At 48.5% G+C, this 19,461-nt stretch overlaps 1 protein-coding gene across 3 annotated transcripts in view; it reads right to left on the bottom strand.

The window, feature by feature from the left end:
- The window catches only part of SBNO2 (strawberry notch homolog 2), a 65,130-nt gene that overhangs the window by 21,785 nt on the left and 23,884 nt on the right, over nucleotides 1–19,461 (bottom strand). For 2 of the 3 annotated variants that reach the window (XM_032993449.2, XM_032993451.2), the window contains one exon: nucleotides 4,564–4,728. In XM_032993449.2, coding sequence (XP_032849340.1) covers nucleotides 4,564–4,728 — 165 coding nt within the window. Of the gene's footprint in view, nucleotides 1–4,563; nucleotides 4,729–11,673; nucleotides 11,903–19,461 lie in introns of those variants that run through there. The other variant, XM_032993450.2, reaches the window with a different exon arrangement.

The following is a 19,461-nucleotide window of genomic DNA, read 5'->3' on the forward strand; positions in this document are numbered from 1 at the left end:
TGCGCTGCCAGAGTGAGCGATGGCTTCGGACCATCATCCCGCCCGCTGCACCGCAGCTAGCTAGGAGAGCTCCCGGGACACTTTGGGCTGGGAAGGCACAATCGAGGAGATCCTTCGTCTGCCCCCACGCAAACAAAATCACACTGGAATTTCACGACAGCCGGCAAGGTCAAGCCAGCAGCTGATGGCATCCAAAGCAACCAGCAAGTCCAGAAGCAGCACTACTTCAAGTTTATAGCCTGCAAAGAGTGCCAGACTTACAAAGAGACCCGTGCTCCACCAGCAGAAGTGAAAGATGGGAAGTTCTTTAGCATAAACACTCCGATTATTTCCTTTTTTTTTTTTTTTTAATTTAAAAAAAAAGAAGAAAGAAAAAAACACTCTCCATTACTGGAAGCCTGAGTCAGAATTACCAGAAGGAAGCTGGACGGAAGAGCTATTTTCAGTGCCAACAAATCTGGAGAGCAGGTGAAACATCTCCACCTACAAATCTAAGCTCAGTATAAGAGTTTCTTCTTAGGCAAGAGAAAGGCCCAGATCTGCTGGAATGACAGGACTTGCTTCTCTTGGTTCTAGCAGTGGAAAATTAATGCAAGTCCGGGTTTTGCATCACACAATCTTTAAAGTACAAATCCCTGCTATCCCAATTCAGCCGTGGGGCTTTGGCACACTTTCACCTCAGATATTGCAAAGGCAGTGACAGAAGCCTGGGTTGGTTGGAGCACTGAAAACCTAACCAGACAGCTGAAAATATGCTGTGAGGGGCAGTCCAGGGGCTACCAGGAGCTATAGTGGGTGATGTATCATCTTGCCCCAGACTGAACTTGTACAATTCCTTTCATTCTCTACTCTCGCTCACCTCCCAGTTTGATTTTCTCCTTCCTCTATGCTACATGTCTAAAAATGTTAACAGAAGAGGCACGCACAGCATACATGAGAGCACTGGGATATCAGCAGGAGAAAGACTCACTCAGTAAACTGGCTGACAATTGCACAATCAAAGACTTGGTCTTACTCCATTTTTTCCTCTTTGCATTATTCTCTGTTTCACCCCATCTTCCCATGACTTCCATGGGAAAAGAAACAGTCACATGCTGGCTGACGAGCAACTCTACTCTGCATAAATTCATTCCCTATGTATTGAGCTAGGAGAAGGGTGTTCACATTTTTGAAGTGCTATGAATGAGTTAGGAAAAAATACACCAGCAGCTCACAAAAATTCTAGTTACAGGCTTCAGAGGCAGGGCTTTGCTTCCCCAGTCTTAAAACCACTGTAAACTTGTGAGATGGTTGTGAGAAAATACAATGGATTACATGAACTATTTTTAAAAAGTATTTCACAACTTCATTACAAATGAAGCAAGTGTGTTTTGTCTGCTAACTCCTGCAAGTATTTCAGTGTAGTAGCTCTTCTGTCCGTGCCCATTCCCGAAATGATAAACCGAGCCAACACGTTATGCACAACTCCTTTCTTGACAGATAACAGCTCTCCTCACACGGGCACACGAAGGCAGCTCTGCCTCCAGCCATTTCCTCTCCAGTCACAAACACTCCACCTAAAGCTTCAGCACTGGGCACTCCAGATAAGAGTTTCTTAGTGAGCTTGAAATGTTCAGCATTGCGTAGTCTCACTGTGATGCTTTTCTCCAATTTTGCTCTGTCTCCCTTTCTGTAAACTCATTTCCCCAGTGCTAGTGACAGCTGATGGAAAGAAGGGGGAAAGCCAAAATATGGATATAGTCTTTTCCAGGCCCTATCTTCAAATTCCTACGTGACAGAAGACAGTTTGTGGGTATTTTTAAAGAGGAGAAGGTACAAGGCTATTCTTGTACCTGGGATCTACATGTGGGTCTCACACAGGATGCACCCAACTTCACTCATGAGATGTCCCACGTGTTGGAGCTGTTCAGAGATTACAATTTCTGCTCTGCCTGAATCTCTGAAACTGAAATTCTAGAAGAACTACAGTCCTGACAACACAGTGCAAGGCTAGCTGTTGCTCCTGGGTAAATGCTGGCTAGACAGCTACAACTGACTGGATGCACCGTACCAAAATAGATCAGGACTGCATCTGCCTGGGTCACACACAGTGTAACGTGACCAACATTCAGTTTTGTACTGTAGCTTAGTAACTGCTCTGGCTACTCAAAATTCCTGCAATTTTATGGAAAATCATGGTGGTGTAATGATGTGGGGAGGGACAAAGGAGAGATTATCTAAATTGCTTGTATATTGATGCAGGTTATCAGCAAAGTCTCTGTCCTGTACTGAATGTTACAGTAAAGAACCTTTTCTTCAGCCCTGCCTTGAGATTTTGCAACAGATCATTTGTTTGTCTCCTTTAAAATCAACAAATAAAGGCATATTTGAAATTCAGGTAATAAAACAGTTGCTAAACATGAGTCCGCCCTGTGAGTTACCACCTCCCATGCAAAAAAGAAACGGAAATCTCCTGACTAGGATGTACTTAATTGACACCTCATCAGGAAATGTCAAACTCAGTAAAAAAAACAACAAAACACCAAAAAAGCAACCAAAAAGCACCCCCAACCACCTCTGTATTCAGAAAACACAGCTAAGACAACGTTTAAAATAGCTAGAGATTCTTTTCAGAAGGAAGTTGTTTATAAATGGAATTCCAAGGAGTTAATTGGCCTTATCTGAACCTAAGTGCCCTGCAGGACAGGGGGCGAGGGGAGGACGTGAAGCAGAGCACGCACCACGGCTGGAGACCGCTGCCCTGCTGCGGCCCCACAAGTTAGCCCCACACTCACACGGTACAGATTTGTTTCTCACTTGCATTCTTTATGCTGGATTTAGAACAGCTTTTCCCAGTAAGTTTTTTGTTGTATACTCCACAGATAACAAAACTACAAGCTTTTTTAGGCATTGAGTATCTCAACCAGAGTTCGCATGTTTAGAAACAGGACACCACAGAACTATTTCTGTAGTGATTCAGGCTACTATGTAAAAAACCAAGAATAATAGGAGACTAGGAGTAATAAAGCACATGCCTGCTCTGTCTTGGGGGACGGATCTATTTTCTAGCTTTTTCAATCGTCTGGTTTACAAGCCTGTGATGTCTTCAGCCACTTCTTTGGTTCAAACAGCTCAGCTCTCTTCCTGCTGTCTCAAACTTCCAAGTTCAAACTGGTCCAAAGTTACCAGACCGCGCGTGGGTTGCCTGTGCAGCCCTTGCTGCCAGGCCCTTGATCTCCAGCACATTTATCTGCGGGAAGAAGGGCAGTGGTATTCTCCACCTCCAATTACAGACACACTGAGGGCCAAGCTGACGCTGCACAGGTCTATAAAGGTGATCAAATCTCAGTGATTTCAGCAAGAGCTCAGGTGTCTGATTTCAGGATCTGCATGAATGGCTTAAGATCTCACAGAAAGTCTAAAGCAGACAGGAGCTTTGATTTCCCAAGTCCCAGGCTAGGACCCTCGCCACCAAGTCACACTCCTTCAATGCCCAACCTGTCACTGAGCCACACAGCAGCGGCATTTCAAAGCGGAACTGCTGCCAATCTCTTATTTCCAAGCTGTGACAGCCAGCTTTCTTGATGGAAATACAGTCAGACACACTACTAACTGCAAAATGCAGCCTCTAAACACAACAGAACCTCAAAATACAACAGTGACTAAAGCACAGGCATGACAGATCGCCTTCTGGCATCTGACAAACATTCACGTTGAATGTTTTCCCCAACAGTCTTCATAAGAGAATGACCTACAAAGAAAACCTACTGCATGGCCGGGCATTTACTGACAGCGCTGAGATCCAGAGATTCAGCAGATGTGTATGGTATCTGTTCCACCAACAACCAAAGCCAGCGGCTACCCGTAGTGACTGATACCAGGTTGCGCAATAGTGAGTAATCAGTCCCAACAGATGAGGGAAAACAGATGGCAGAAGGCTGGTAAAAATGCACAGAACCACATGTTGCCATGGGACTGCCAGGAGATCACACGCCCAGGAAAACTCAGAGATGTAAAAGCTTGCAGGGACTTGGACTCACAAAGTAAACACAAATGGTTAGTCTAGAATTGAGACAGAGCTTGTTTTTCAGTCATTGTTACTAAAATATTTGCCATGGAGAATAAACAAATGGTGGCTACTTGTGCTGGGAACAGTTAATGATCTATATCACGGTGCTTTTCCTGGAGTCTATCTCTTCAGCACTCCTGAGTGCCCCGTCACAGGCCACTCTGGACCTGCTGAATGTTTTAGGGATACATCTTCCTCGTGAGGCACTCACCTGCCACAGCTGTGAACAAAGTGAGCTGGTGCCTGCTCCACACTCTGAAAGAGCGCACGCACCCCTCTGAGGGTGTCTGGATTCTCTCCTGCTCCCAGGAGACTAAAGCATGTGTAATCACTTCATCTCTTCCCTCCCTCCCTCCCCAAGTGAAGTTGGTATTAGTGAAATAACATCATCATACTGCAACTTCACCCCTGCAGGGAACTGGGTTGGTTTCTTAATTCCTTGGTGAAAACACCACAGGATGAAGCCTGAGGTATTTATTGTCTGATGGGGAGGATGGAAGAGGAGCAGCCCATACCTCTATTTGGTTCTGCTGTGGCGTGTTTACATCCCATAGTGTTGGCACGTGGTTCAGACTATCGGCAGGCAAGAAGTCCTTAGGATCTGCAATGTCAGAGAGGGAATCCGCAGGGGACGAGAAGAGGGAGTTGTTGTTGGAGAGCTCATCGAGGTATGAAGAATCCTGAAATGGAAAAATGACCACAGTTAGAGGAGGCAGAATGAGAAGATCAGAGAGGTCCCTTCTCACACCTACTCATCCAGGAAGTTTTAATTTCTTGCTATTAAATGAGCAGCTCTGTTACTTCATGCTCCACAAAACTTAGAAATTAACTCGTAAATGAGAACATGCTCTAAACAGATGTTTTAAAATCTCAGTTTCTTGAAAAAGTAGGAAAAGCACTGACTGGACAGAAGCGCCATTACATGTTCAAGACTAACTCGGACTGAGCGCAGCTCTACATACAGAAGAGTGGAAGAAAGAGGAGCATTCAACAAGATCGTCAGTCACCTCAACTTTGTATTTGATTTAAAAAGACCGCTGAGGGGTAAAAAGTCCTCAGCCTAACATCCAAAGGACTCAAGTATTTCATTCATGCACAGGAGCTCACAGAGTACCAGCTAGACCTGATCATGACACAGCTGTTTAATTGCAATTTATACCACAGCAATACCTGGAGGCTTTGGAAAAAAATTTGTCTCCTCATGCCAGGTTCTGTACAAACGAGGCTGCCAGAAGCAGGGGGGAAGGAGCACTAGTGTCATCTAGATTTGCATCTAGCTAAACCTTGACAAACCTACCAATCCTCTTCCCAAGGGCATGCCTCAGTCCGGACAAGAAGACAATGTGCTTCAGTGACGGGAATCAGGCTCTGCCCTTGCTCTTTTTCTGGTGCCTGTGCTGAGATGGCTTACAATTGTTTTACTTTGTGCCAACCCAGTGATGATGTCGGTTTGAGTCACATGGACTCTAGCTCAGAAAGAACCTTCAATCCCCTCCCTACCATCAATTCTTTGTCTGTTTTTTCAAATTTCAGGTGCCAAGAACCAAGAGCCGAAAAGCACTTCTTACTCTACATCCTTAGCTCTGGCACAGATCACTGCACCTTCCCTGACTCCGTCACATCACCTCAGCTCTCCTTCCACATCAAATATCGCTTTCAAACTTTTTCAAAGCAGATGGACTTTGTCTGCTGTTTATGGAGGAGCAAGGTACTTCCAAACACCAAGCTCCAGCACACAGAACCTGCTGGAGACAAGCCTCTGTCCCAGAGGGATAGGCAGACAGACCAACGGGTCTTTCTTGGTGCCCCACAGGGCTCTGCCAACACAAATCAGTTTTGTGACTGTTGACACGGGTTGGGGTTGTCCGCGCACAGCCAGCTCAAGCTCTCCGCAGGGCCAGATAACCAAATGAGTGCAAAAATACCACAACACAGCTGTCAGGAGAGCCACGGTGTCTGATATGAGGAGAAATCGCTGCTCATTTCCAGTTAAGGGCCAATTTCCTACTACAAGGCAGAAAGGCAGCCAAAGATTTTTAAAAGTCACTTAGCCCTGCCTGACATAAAATCACGAACAGCTGAGCCTACTTGCGCTATTCCTAAGGGCTTCAGGCCAAGAGCTGGGTCAGACTCTCCCCAGCTGCCATCAAAAGTTATGGGCTTGCAGTGTTTGAAACTATCAGGACATGTCCTCTTCACCTTCTTCCCAGATATGTCTCGTTTGGCACCCGAGAAGAGTCTCGACTCCAAAGCCGTAGGTGCAGGCGCTGGCAGCTGCGCAAGAGCGATGCACTAAAGCGAAGGCAAGGAGTAGCAGAGATCGCAGGCGTGATGTGTGAAGTCTGTATTCCTCAAATACCAGCTGGGGGGGCCCAAAGGCCTAACGAGAAAGGGCTGCTCGTTAGGCTGTGCTACCAGGGCGGCAGTGCTGTGCAGGACACCCTCCTGCTACCACCGGCTACTTGCGCTGATGTGCGAGACCACTGCAGATGGGCAGCGTTTCCTGTGCAGCTCTTACTCTTGATATTTCTGTGGCTATTTTAGGATTACCCAGAAACCAAGGTTTTTTAGAGACTGAAGCTGGCACCTAGATTTCTCATCTCAGAACTAAGTGATCTCTGGAAATGGGACTCTCTTTCACACTTGAGAAAGCAGGAAAACACTTGGGTAAATATGGCCTTTCCTGGGCAGAGCAAGTGCCTTGTGCATCCCGCAGCAACCTGCCTGCCTACCTCTCACAGGTCCTGACCTGCAGTACTGTACAGACAGTATGTGTGGATTCAAGCTAATGTTGTCCATGCTACTAAGACTTTTTTTTCCATTAACTCCCACTCCCATGGTCTGTAACCTCTTCTGAACCCTCCAGTCCTCTGCAGAGACACTTGCTGATTACCTTGAACCACTGTGCTGCTGTAACAAGCCACCACCTTCCCCTGCTGTCCTCCCCACCCTTCTGCTTCTTCTTCTGGTCTCATGTTCCCAAGAACAAACACCGCAGGAGTTCGACAGCCTCCAAACTGTCACCACGACCTACGTTTTGGTGCTAGCACACCTCTTCAGATCCAACCAGGGCACGGGTAACGCAGCGAGCATTGGCATCTGGGCTTGCTCTGGCTTAGGAAGAGAGTTTAGCAATCACCTAATACTACTCTTTCATACTACACCTGTTTTAAAAGAGGTTAGATCAATTTTGTAGCAACTCTTCTGGCCATTCCCAGGAAGGAGGAAGAGAGAAATGGACAGGCAGACAGCCTGCCCCTTCACCCATCTGCTCTGGTACTGGGCACACTGGACTCACGCAGCAGCCAGAGGACCCGGCGCAGCCAGAAACTCCACTGAGGGTGTCTGATAGCCCAGAGACTACACAGAGGATAAATACAGACTGATATCAAGAGGTTCAGAAGAATTGCTTTGAAGACGTTACTTTCAAAGCCCAGCACTAGAAACAACAACTATTATCTGCTTTGAACACCCATCACAATGTGATGACACAGAGAGCTCCCGAGATGGACCTGGCACGACAACTGTCCCACCCGAAACACGTGAGAGGACAAGTGCTTTGCCACACGCCGTGAGCAACAGCTGGTGAAGTGGCCGGTCCCGAGACACAGACACGCTGAATGCAGACCTGAAAAAAGCACAGCTCGGGGCTGGCCACCTCGCAGCGCTCACACGGCGTTCGGCAGGCAAGGCTTGCTCCCAACGAGCCCTCAGAGCTCGGCTCGCAGCAGGAGGTACAAGGACAGTTCCTAGTCACAACAAGCAAGAGGAGACATCATCATCCTTGATTTTAAGTCAAAAGGATGAAAGACATTTATTATAACCTGCATGCTGAGAGGAGAAGCACTCTCAAGGACAGGCAGGCCTGGGAGATACTGCACTACAGACAAGAAAGAGCCAAACCCAAAGCCTGGAGTTGCAAAACAAACCCAGCTTTGTGTAGTCAGGGGGTTTTTGTTTTTTTTTCTTTTCATTATGAAAAACTCTGTTACACGGATCCATTTTGGCATTTAACTGACAGCGTTCCACCTGAGGACTTTGCCACCCAGGGACAGAGGCAGCAGCATCCACGGAATCGGATGGTCTCGGCCGTACTGCAGAGCTACGGCGAGACCCTTCTGTGCAGGTCTCACTCATCTGCAAATACCACTGAGAGAAGCCGGTTCAGGAGGAGATGTCTGCAAACACGTGGGCACGGCAGCAAGGCGGCTGCAGAGCAGACTAGAGTGGCCACTGTACATCGGGGTCCCGAAGACAGGAAAGGGCTGGGCTGGAACAGCGACGGGAGGCGTGAAAGCGCGCTAACACCCCCCGAGATCCCCGGCCCGCGCCGCTCACCTCCCTGCGCCCAGCCCTGCAACCCCCCGCGCAGGCTCCAGCCCCACCACCTCCCTCACCGCCCCCTCTGTGCGGGGCACCGGACTGAAATGGGAAGAGGCAATCATCCTCCAAGCCAGAGGGAGGTTAATATTAGTTGTGGAAATGACTTCAGTGATCCCATCCTTTTGCAGCATTACAAGACATTAGTCACAAACTTTTAGTCTCCCATTTGTCTTACCTCATTACATTATCTACAGAGCACTAAAACTAGTACTGTGCTAGATCCCTGCCCTGAAGAGCTTACAGTACCACCCCAGTAAATTACCCCTGCTTATATACAAAATGCAGTGTAATTGTTTACTGCGAGGTCATACTGATAACTACAACCTGTCATTATAAACCATGCCTTGACTAATTACTCCACTGGTTTATATGGAGCACACAGGAGCAGCCACCTTAGTCTCCTCAAGGGAAAGGAAGGATCACCACCTAGACCATCAGCTCATGAAATAACTGAGTGAGCAAAGGACTCCTCTCCTCAAGGGGATAAAGCCACCACCAGCCCCAGGGATGCTCTGACGCCGGCTACAGCTGATCCCAGCCAGAAGAGACTCTTGGCCAAAAGGTGCTGAGCCACGACACACAGACAGAGCTGAAAACAAGATGAGGATGTCAGAGGTAGAAGAGATGGCCCAAGAACCCATGAAGAGCGAGGAGGTTACGGGGGCAGCACGCGCTGCGAAGGGGCGATGAGCTGAGCAGAGGGACTGCAGAGCCAGCTCCCCGCTGCTTCTGCTTTCCGAATGCTCTGACGTGCTTTCAGCGCAGTCACTCCAGAGAGGTCACCCGTCTCCACTGTCAGGATCTGAAGTGAGTTATTTTGCCCTTGTTTAAGACTGATTAATAAGAACTTTAAAATTTTCTCACTGGAAATAAGAGGCTTTTACAGTAATAGCGCTTATTTTATGTTTCAGTAGAAGTCCAATTTCTGCAAAAGATCCCGCATGGTTGGATCTTTATTTCAAACACTATTCTGCAACCATTCTCTAAGTAAATCTTAATTCTGGAATTAGGCTATTTGTTTTGGGGAGATTTGGTGGGTTTTTAAATTTTTTTTGTTTTTTCTTCCCTCCTCCAATTTAGCATAGCCTGCAACTAAAATCCAGACAGCACACTGCAGATCATCACTAGTAGGAGGATTTTACTGCGGGGGGCTGGCAGACCTGCTTTGCCTCCATCTCTTCAGCCCGCGTTGTTAACCACTCCTCTGCACCAGCACAGCCAGCGCCTGGGCGAAGCACCAGCCTGAACAGCTCAGCCCCGCGCGCTGCAGCTCACAGCAGACTCTTCCCAGCCTCTCCCGTTACAGGAGGACGGACACAAACAGAGACCTTGAAGTCTGCTGTGAAAACACAGCTCAGAACTAACTGCTCGAGTCAGGGATTAAGTTTATAGAAGCCCGCTATAAAATGGCGAAAGGGCAATTTCCTTACAACAGGGTGACCACTTAATGGAGAATTTTATGAGGGGTCAATAGCCAGCTGACGCAGAGGATATGCACAGCTGCTGGCAGTGGGTCTCGCCAGCATGTTCCATTTTTACATTGAAATTGAAATAACATCAATGTACTAGAACAAGAGATAGAGAATCACAAATTACTGTCTGGTCTTCATATCAGAAGACACTCTAGCGAGTAACTTGATAAATCAATGATAATCATTTGCTGGACTTCTAAACTGTGAGTGCAAATCACAGGTTCCTAGAGTGGTTTGGGTCGGAAAGAACCTTAAAGCCCCCCCAGTGCCACCCCCTGCCCCGGGCAGGGCCCCTTCCCCCAGCCCAGGGGGCTCCCAGCCCCGTCCAACCTGGCCTTGAACCCTTCCAGGGAGGGGGCAGCCACAGCTGCTCTGGGCACCCTGGGCCAGCGCCTCACCCCCCGCACAGGGAACAATTTCTGCCTTAGATCTCACCTAAATCTGCCCTCTGACAGTTTTAAAACATCACCTCTAGTCCTACCCCCACACCCCCTGATCCAGAGTCCCTCCCCACCTTGCCTGTCCCCCCTTTAAGCCCTGGGAGGCCGCTCGAAGGTCCCCCCGGAGCCTTCTCTTCTCCAGGCTGAACCCCCCCAACTCTCTCAGCCCGGCCCCCCAGGGGAGCTGCTCCAGCCCCCCCAGCATCTCCGTGGCCTCCTCTGGCCCCGCTCGAGCAGCTCCGTGTCCTTCTGCTGTTGGGGGCCCCCGAGCTGGACCCAGCACTGCAGGGGGGTCTCCCCAGAGCAGGTTATGAATCACCAATCAATGCTGTTATGGCACACAGTATCTCTATCATTATTCCAAAACAGAGAAGTTATCAAAACCAAGAATTAACTCCCTAGAAAAGATCAGAAAAAGAACAGGGTAACACATCCCAAACACTTAACCTCCTTCTCCGAGCCACTGGAAACAGCTCAGTTCATTAGTCAAAACAAAGTCTGTTAAAAATAATGAAAGAACAGGTGAAGACTAAATAGAGAAGCATGCATCCTAAAAATATTTTTGGCCATCAAATCATCAATATAAATGGTTTGTTTGCTTACAGCACAGACACAGAGGAAACAAATACTCCTTCTGCACTGCAACTATCCATTACTCTGCTACAAAGTTGATAGGGGTTTAAAAAAAAAAACAAAACCCAAAATGTATATATACACAGGCACACACAAATATATATACACAAAGCTACGCTGTCAGACAAGAAAGATTTGGCATCTTGAAAATGACAGTATAAGTAAATTATGTTTCAGAAGACAGAATCAAGAATTAACGGCTACAATGTAAAGCAGTCGATCACTAAACAAAAATCTTTTAGCTGCTAAAACCCAAAGTCTTTCTAAATATGGAGCAATAAACTTGCAGTTTTAAGGGTTCAGTGCTGTAGCTGGCAAGCATCTCCCTTGCTTTTCTGTATCCAACATCTGTTTTTAAAATAAATTTCCTGAAAGCCATTACAAATACATAAACACACTGATCAATTCTCCACACAGCTCCTTTTTCTCCAAGTTTCCCAGTCAGTGACCAAGTCCTAACTGACAGGAACAGTCTCCAAGTAACACACGTTTCAGCAAAACACAAATCACACTTTCAGCACAGTAAATCTGCTCCCACTGCCTTCCATCAAGAGCCGTCTCCCCTAAACTTCTGCTGCCATGGCAAAAATTACAGGGGGCACACCAGCCCAGGGGAGCTGCTGGAGCTGGCTACCCTCACAAAGAAAACACAGGAGGAATTCCAAGGAAGAGGGAAAAAAGAAAAATCAGGCATTACCTTGTAGCGAGATGGGAACTTTAGCCAGAACTGCATTTGGGACATTTTAAAACAGCATTCAATTTGCTGTCGGCAGAGCAAAACGTGGATGAAGCAGTAAAGTGAGATTTTTCAGTATATAATGGAGAAAGGTCTTCATTCATGACCGCGACAGCAGCAACAACCAGGAAGAGAGCTCATCAAGGGTTTTTAAAAATTAACATGCAGAAGACAGGAGTGAAAATGGAGGAAAAAAGGACAGCCATACAGCGTGTCTGTCCTAAGCCTGGGGAAATTTGCATATAGTGTTTAGTCACGAAGGAGAGTGCTCTTACTTCCTCTAAGTACAAGGGCTGACTTTCAGGAAATGATGCCTGCCTGGTAAGTCAGTGAAATTACTGGCAATGCGATGAGAATTACTGTATGTGGTGTAATTCAACCACAGATACACTGTAAACAAAGCTGTGCTGCTCGGCGGCGCGGCCAGAGCCGGGGCAGGAGAGGTCCGGGCAGGAGCCCGGCTCCCCGCGGCTCGTCCACCACGGAAAACACCAGCGCCTGCCCCTGCTCCGGGGCTGGGGGTCCTGCCCTCCTGATTGCGGGGGCTCGGATGAAGTAATCAAACCGAAAAAGATTAGGAAAAGTATTCATAAGTTGGGTTTCTTTCCTCCCCAAGAGCCACGTGCTTTCTTTTGTCTTCAGTATCTGCCCCACCCCAAATACTGCAATTTGAAAATAAAAAGGAGTAGCCATTTTCTTAACTTTCTCCTCTAGATCATTGTTATTTCTTAGTGTTCAGGAACAGTGCCTTTTTTTTCCCCAAGGACTTCCCTTCTAACTCTAACAGTTTTGGTAATAGGAATAGGCAAAATTTCTGGTGGGGAAGAGAAAAAGGCACAAAAAAGGGAGATCCGAAAGGGATTTGGTTATCATAAACTTAAGGAAAGTCTCCCCCAACACAGCCCGAGGCTGAAGGAGAAATGCATTTGCCAGAGCACCCGCCGCCCTGCAGAAAAACCACGAGAACGTTCCTGTTCGCGTTGGGTGCAAGAGGCTCCCGTCTACTCCTGCCTCGCAGAGCCGGCGGCAGCGCGGGTGCCGGGCTCGGGCTGGGGGTGCGTGTGTGTCCCCCCCCAGTCCCCAGGCAGGGTGCAGGGGCTGCTCCGGCTCCCACCCCGGCCGGACACCGCACCGCCGCGGGGCCGGGCGCGCGGCTTCGGCAGGGCTCGCTGCCCGACGCTCTGGGGCTGTCGTGCCCAGGAGGGCAGGGAGAGGAACTCGCCCGGGCCAGCAAACCCGGCAGAGCGCGAGCCCCGCGGTGCGGACGGACGTGCGGGGCGCAGGGCTGCGGACTTCTCCGCTCCTGCTCGGAGGATTTCCACGCCACGGCTTCAAAGCGACAGGCAGCTCGTCACCGTTCTGCATTAGAGCTGGTGCTCAGCGCCTGCTGCCAGTGCTGACACAAGTGCTCTTGGGGCCTCGTGCTGAGAACTGCTGGAAAATCCTATGTGGAGAGGCACTTTTAAAAAAATCAAACTTTAGAGGGACAGAAGCAGCAAAGCCCCTACCAGGCCTGCAAGAGATGAGAGCAGAAAATGAGGTGCTCTCCAACCCCGCCGAGAATCAGCGGAGACAAAGCAGAGAGAGGTGGTTCTGCTTTACGACACCAGATGAGGAGGGAGAACCAGCCCCTGCAAGGACACGCTGGGTCGTGGGGCTGGAAAACCACCCGCAGGACAGAAACCTGCAACGGGGCTCACTTCCCCGAGCAGCTGAGTACGTGGCACAACCCACCGCAGCACAGCTCCACGGGGGTTGATACATTAATAGCCCTTAATAACGAGGATCCACGTTCTGTCACGCAAAACACCTAGAGTTTTTTTCAGGGAGCAAATAGGAAAGAAAAATGCCTTTCCCCAGGCAGCCAGACTGCAGCCAGGGATGCCGGTGCCACGGTCAGAGCAGGCGAGGGAAGGGCATCCCGACAGCGCTCGCCCGGGGGGCTGGAGCATCGCTGCTGGGCTCTGCCTGTTACTAGAGCACATTTCAGCTCCCGGTGAAGGCCCCAAGCAGCAGTTTCATGAGTTCTGCTACAGAACCTGTGGTGAAAATGAAGCGTTTGGTTTCTGTGGGCAGCTGGTTTGGGTGGAGAAAGGCAGCAGGTTTTCACTGCTGCTTTTATCTGAATTTGATTGTCTTTAATTAGCTGGTAGTGCCCTGGAGCTTGGGATAGGTGCTTTAATGATACATTTGAAGTGAAGAGGCCAAATATGTTTTTGAAATGTCTTAATTAGTGACTTGCTGGTGACTGCCTTGCTGTGTGACCTTGATTAAACCACCAACCCTTGCCCAAGTCTACCAAAGCCCTGCTATTTATGCAACCTCTGAGAAGCAGGTGGTTTATTTCCTCTTCCTTTTCTGTTAGTGGACAAATGGGGCAAAATGTGGGCAACAAAACTGGGCTGCCTAAAGGAAGCAAGATGTATGACAATGTTATAGATAACCAGGACTGCTAAATTGATTTTGCAAGACCACAGTAATATAATCACAGCAGATAAGATAACCCACTGAGAAACCACCACCTGGAATTTTAACAACCTGTCCTAGGGGAGGAGGCATGCCACAGCATCTCGGCTCTCCACAACTGATTCATGAACACGCACGCTGACAGACAGGGACAGGAAAGCAGAATTATTTCAGCATCCACATTAATTTGAATTACTGTCTTCTAGGAAAATCTGAAGTGTGCAACCCCGTTAGTTGCTCTGTTGGGTAACCGTCGCTACATCCTCTCCCACCTCCTAATCACTGGCCTACAGGACAGCTTCCTGAACATGCTGATGGTTTCTTGAAAGCATGTGCTGAGCTTCGAGGAAAGCACTGATACAAATCACTATAGACTAACACACCTGCACCAGAGAAGACCTGGCAGCTCATCATCCTCACGCAACCACAGAACTCGGGACTAAATCTCCTGAAACACTGAGCTGCCAAAAGATGGGGTATTCAGGCGTGGCCAAGGACACTCCAGGCTCAGCCTCCTGACCCGGGAGACTCTTGTGAAAAAAAGCCATCGGGCTGCTGAAGGTGTCTGCAAGCCCAGCTGGAGGGCACCCAGCCCGGCAGGCAGCCGCGCGGGGGGACCGGAGCAGTCACTGGGGGCTGTCAACAGATTGCAGCAACGCCTCTTGGAAAAGCAAATCTAAGAGTGGCTAAAGGGTGGAAGAGTACGGACTACCTGCGTGCTGCAGTTTGTCCTAACAGGGCTGGGGTTTTTTTCAGAAGGATGAAAGATGGGAGAATACATATCATACAGACCATGCCTTGCTTTTCCTGTTCCCAGGACACGACTGGTTTCAGCCAACTGGGTGCAGGGCTTTGCTTTGCATTTTGGCTGTTTTGAGAACCAAGAGCCATTCCTGCCTCTGCTCTAGTTTCAAAAGCAAGCGAGAGCAAGCAAGGTGTATGGTGAGTGACTGAACTGAGAGGCTTTGACAAGTTGAGACCACAAAGGGTTTATTTTTAAAACAGACCCTGAGAACAAGGATAACAAAGCAGCTGGTAGGTATTTTATAATCAGAGCTGAAATTCATTGTGTGTGAGGGGTATGTTTGGATCAGCAAGCCCCACCAGCACGTGGCTCCCTTGAGGACTGGAAATTTAGAAAGCAAGTGCTGCTTGTTCAGCAATGGGGAGAGGACCAGGAGATGGCCTGCCACCAAGCAAGCGCAGAGGGGAACTCCCAGGCTGGTGTTCCTCCTTAAAATAAGGAGAAACCAGGAAAACTCACAAAGCATAAAGGAAAGCCAGCAAGAGGGTAAACTCTTGCAGGTGATCCTGAAAGCTGGAGGAAACCAGTGCATGGCAGCAGGCAGCAAGATGCTGCGGCATGGGGAGTAGCAAACCTATGAGACCAGGGAAAGAAAAATGACCACAGACGGTGTTTGTATCAGAGGCAGTATTTCTCGTGGCAACTGCTGTGGTAGGACCACTGGTATTTTGAGCACATTATGGATCAGGACACGCAGTGACCGCCAGCAGAACTGGAGACGGGGAAACTCACTCGATCAGACTGACTCAGACGGATTCTGCTTTTAATTAAAGCATCTATTTTTAAAACATCTCCCAGTGGTCTGCTATTAAACTATATTACCAGCATTTTTTAAGAGCACTCTGTTTCAGACCAGTACTTTTCCCGCTTTTGTTAGCTTTATGAAGGGGAGGAGGCAGAGAACAGTGCTTGCCAAGAACTTCAGAAGGCAGATCTCCAGCGCCGCTTCTGCCTTCTCTCCTGCCCAGAGGTGGACATCACTGTTTGGAGGTAGCAACACAGATGAAAATGAACAAATCTGGAATGGGGGAGATGCCAGAGCCCTCCAGGCCCTTGTACCCCCTCCCTAGGGCCATGGGCATCCCAGCTGGCTCCTGCAATCCACAGACAAACACAAAGGACAACAAATTATGTCTCAAAACAGAATTACTCTCACTTAACCTGTGTATCTCCACCTGAAACAGTCCCATGAGCTCCTCTTATACAGGGAAGGGAAAGATTTACTCCTGAAGCACGGTTCATCCAACCAAAAGGAGACGTGGCTTTAGAATAACGTCAGCTGCGTCCCAGATGTGTCCCCTCCTCCTCAGTAACCAGCTCAGGGTGGCTAAATCAGACGATCGGAGCAAACCGAGCACTCGGTCGGCGAACGCTGTGCCGATGCTGGAGCCCTGCAGTGCGGGAAGGGGCTGCAGCACCCGCACACACCCTCCTGGTCTGGCCCTGGGCTGGGAAGCCAGCGCAGGGGCACGGCCCAGACCGGCGTGCCTGTCTCCAGCACAGCTCACCTGCACCCAGCTCACAACCGGAGCAGCCAAACGCTTCACCCGCACCAACAGCCCCGGCTGACGCCACCGTCTCCTGGCACACCGGCGGCAACACTTGCTCACTGTACTTACTGTAACTAGGTCAGATGAGCTGTTATAATCACAGCCTTCATTCTTCTAAACCAAGGCCTGAAGTAAGTGTTAGGCACCTCACCAAAAGTGTTTACAAAGTGTAATTAAGTCAGCCAAAACCCCAACCCTGGAGTGCAAAAACAAAGACATGAGCATGTAAAGCAACTTGTTTGTAAAATGCTTCAAAGGCACCAGAGCCAGTTAACTGTCTTCAGATTGATTTTACTACCTGTGCTCCCTGTAGACATAACTCCAGGACAGCGGTAGGAAGTTCCAGGATGTTTCTTATTCCAGGAAACTCTTAATTTCAGTCAGAACCAAGTCTTTCATATAATTTAATAACCATTACATTGATTTCTCTTAAATCACCGCAGCTCTGTGCACCAAAGCACTTTTAAAAATTAATATTTTTTTAAAAAGTAGGTTAATTTCTCCCCCCCTTTAACAAGAAAGATTAGTAGGAGAATGCAAGGGGCTGGTAGTGAAAAGAGGGCTGGTTTATGATTAACACGTGTGGACAAGAGCCCCCATACACAAGCAGATCAAACAAGGCTGTAACTGCACCTTTACAGCATTACTGCAAATGACTCTACCCAAGAGCAGCCAATTCCTCCCTGCCCCCACAAGCTCAATCAGTCTGGACTGACCTCCTCCCTCCAGTCCAAGCACAACTCAGATTTTAAAAAGGGTATCTGAGTTTCCTGCCAACACGTTTATATATGTAGACCTGCTTCACTGAGGAGAAAAGGAAGGAGCTTCTGCAGAGCCCCCCTGCACACCTGCTGTGCCCACACCTCCCACACTCAACAGGAGCTGCTCACCCGTGCTGCCAAAAGATCAGGTTTATTTTTCAGTGTAATTTATGGCATATGAAGTCAGAAGAGGAGGAAAAGTCCTGTTCTGGATAGGCACAAGGAGCAAGTCAAATGAAGCTGCACAAAGAGAAACAGAGATTGACTATCAGAAACTAGCAGGATCATTTGAGATAACGAAAGGCTCTGAGGAAATGGGCAGACTTGTGTGCTTTAAGTAATTCTAACCAGGATAAAACAGTGAAAAATCTGTGGTGGCTGAGAGCAGCACACATTTACGTCACAGGTATGCTTTTCTAGAGCAGGCTGCTCTGCTGTTATGATAAGGCTCTGGGGACAGACTACAGCTCAATGTGCACACCTGCGAGGGACAGCAGATGCCAAAGCATAAATTAAACCTCCTGGATGTAGTGTTTTGGTGTGGCAATTAACAGCTCTTACCATCAGTGGCACAAGAGAGCACTGATACGATAAAAATGCCTTTGCAGCAGAATTACTGCACACAAGCACTGGTTTCCAACTCACCAGCACCTGAGGCTGAAGGAATAAACAGCCAGGAATGAGAGAAGCAATGGAAACCAAAACCTGCTCCTCCTCAGGACCTTGATTTCTAAGTATATGTGTGCAGTCAGACTTTTTCCATAAGGAGATGACACCACATGGTCTGGGCAAGACTTTGGCCTAAGACAACAGTTCCCAAGATCAAGAAATGCTATCAGACCCCAATATGGCCTCATATAACTATTTTCTAAACCTCACTTTAAGCCACTTGTTTATATAAAGAATGCCAATAGACCGGCAAGGATGAATCACCCAGGAGCAAGCCAAAAAAACAAAAATACTGTGAAGGAAACAAGTTCAAGTTCATATTAGGCTGTTCTGACCGTGCAAATGAAGCACCTTCTCCAGTATGCAGACAGTGCTCAGTGAGGCTGCTGCGATACACACAGAAATCGCTCTTCACCAGACTCACGCTGCAGCGGTGAAATGATTCAACTAAAAAGAAATTCCCAGAGCAATTAAGAAATGTGGCAACTCCCACTCACGGCATCCTCAGGCCAGCAAAGGCTTTACACTCTGAAGGTCCAGCTGAGTACCTCCAAAACAAAATACGGAGAGAAGAGAGGGGGGAGCAAACGCCAGTGCTGGAGGAAAACGCGTCAGCCTTCCCACTCCCTGAACCCTCGAGTGCCCCAAACCCTAGGGCACACGAACACTCCTCCGATCATCACCACCAACAGAAAGCGTTTACTACACAAATACCTCAGAATCATTAGTCATTTGCTCTTTAGACCTTTTAAATCCTTTTTCAGTATTCCTCGAAAACTCTTTAAGGAGACATACTGCCCACGGTTTGCCGACGCAGCCCGCGGCCAGGCTGGAGCCCCGCTGCAGCCCACAACGGCTGCGGGTGCGCTGTGGGGACGCAGTGCTCCCCGGCTCGCTGTCGGGTCACACACGGGGAGCACAAAGCATCGCCCCAGATCAGAGATGACACTTCTGCCCTCCGCCCCCCCGCCAGCGAGCACAAGTCAAGCAGGGGCAGGCTGCTGAGATACACGAAGGGCTGTAACCCAAGGGGATAGCAAGCTGTCCTGTGCTCTTGAACTATCACAGATCGGATTTGGGTAGCTCAAAGACAGGAGAATAGTCTGCACTCATCTATGAAGGCAGCACAAGTTCCTACATAAGCACCCAGTCTACATTGTCTGCCCAGCAACCACAGATTTAATCAAGAATCTCTTACCAAAGCGTGCAGCAAACTCCTCATGTTCTCTTTGGTTCCACTCCTCTGTTTGGCATGGCCATAACAGCACAAAGTTTAACAGGACTTGCCACTCCTACTACTGCACTATGGAAAAGATAGGTACTTTCCTATATAGTCACCTGGAAAGATGTAACCACCCAAGCTGCTCCCACACCTCCTGAATGGCATGTTTCAGCTTTCCAGGCAGATTGTTAATATTTAACAGTTTGGCATCTGGGACAGCAAGAAATCAGTAAAGTGGAAAATACTGCTGAAACAAGAGATGGAAAAGCTCCAGGA

Source organism: Tyto alba, unplaced genomic scaffold (genome assembly GCF_018691265.1).
Source record: "Tyto alba isolate M040663 unplaced genomic scaffold, T.alba_DEE_v4.0 Super-Scaffold_20000042, whole genome shotgun sequence".
NCBI lineage: Eukaryota > Metazoa > Chordata > Aves > Strigiformes > Tytonidae > Tyto > Tyto alba.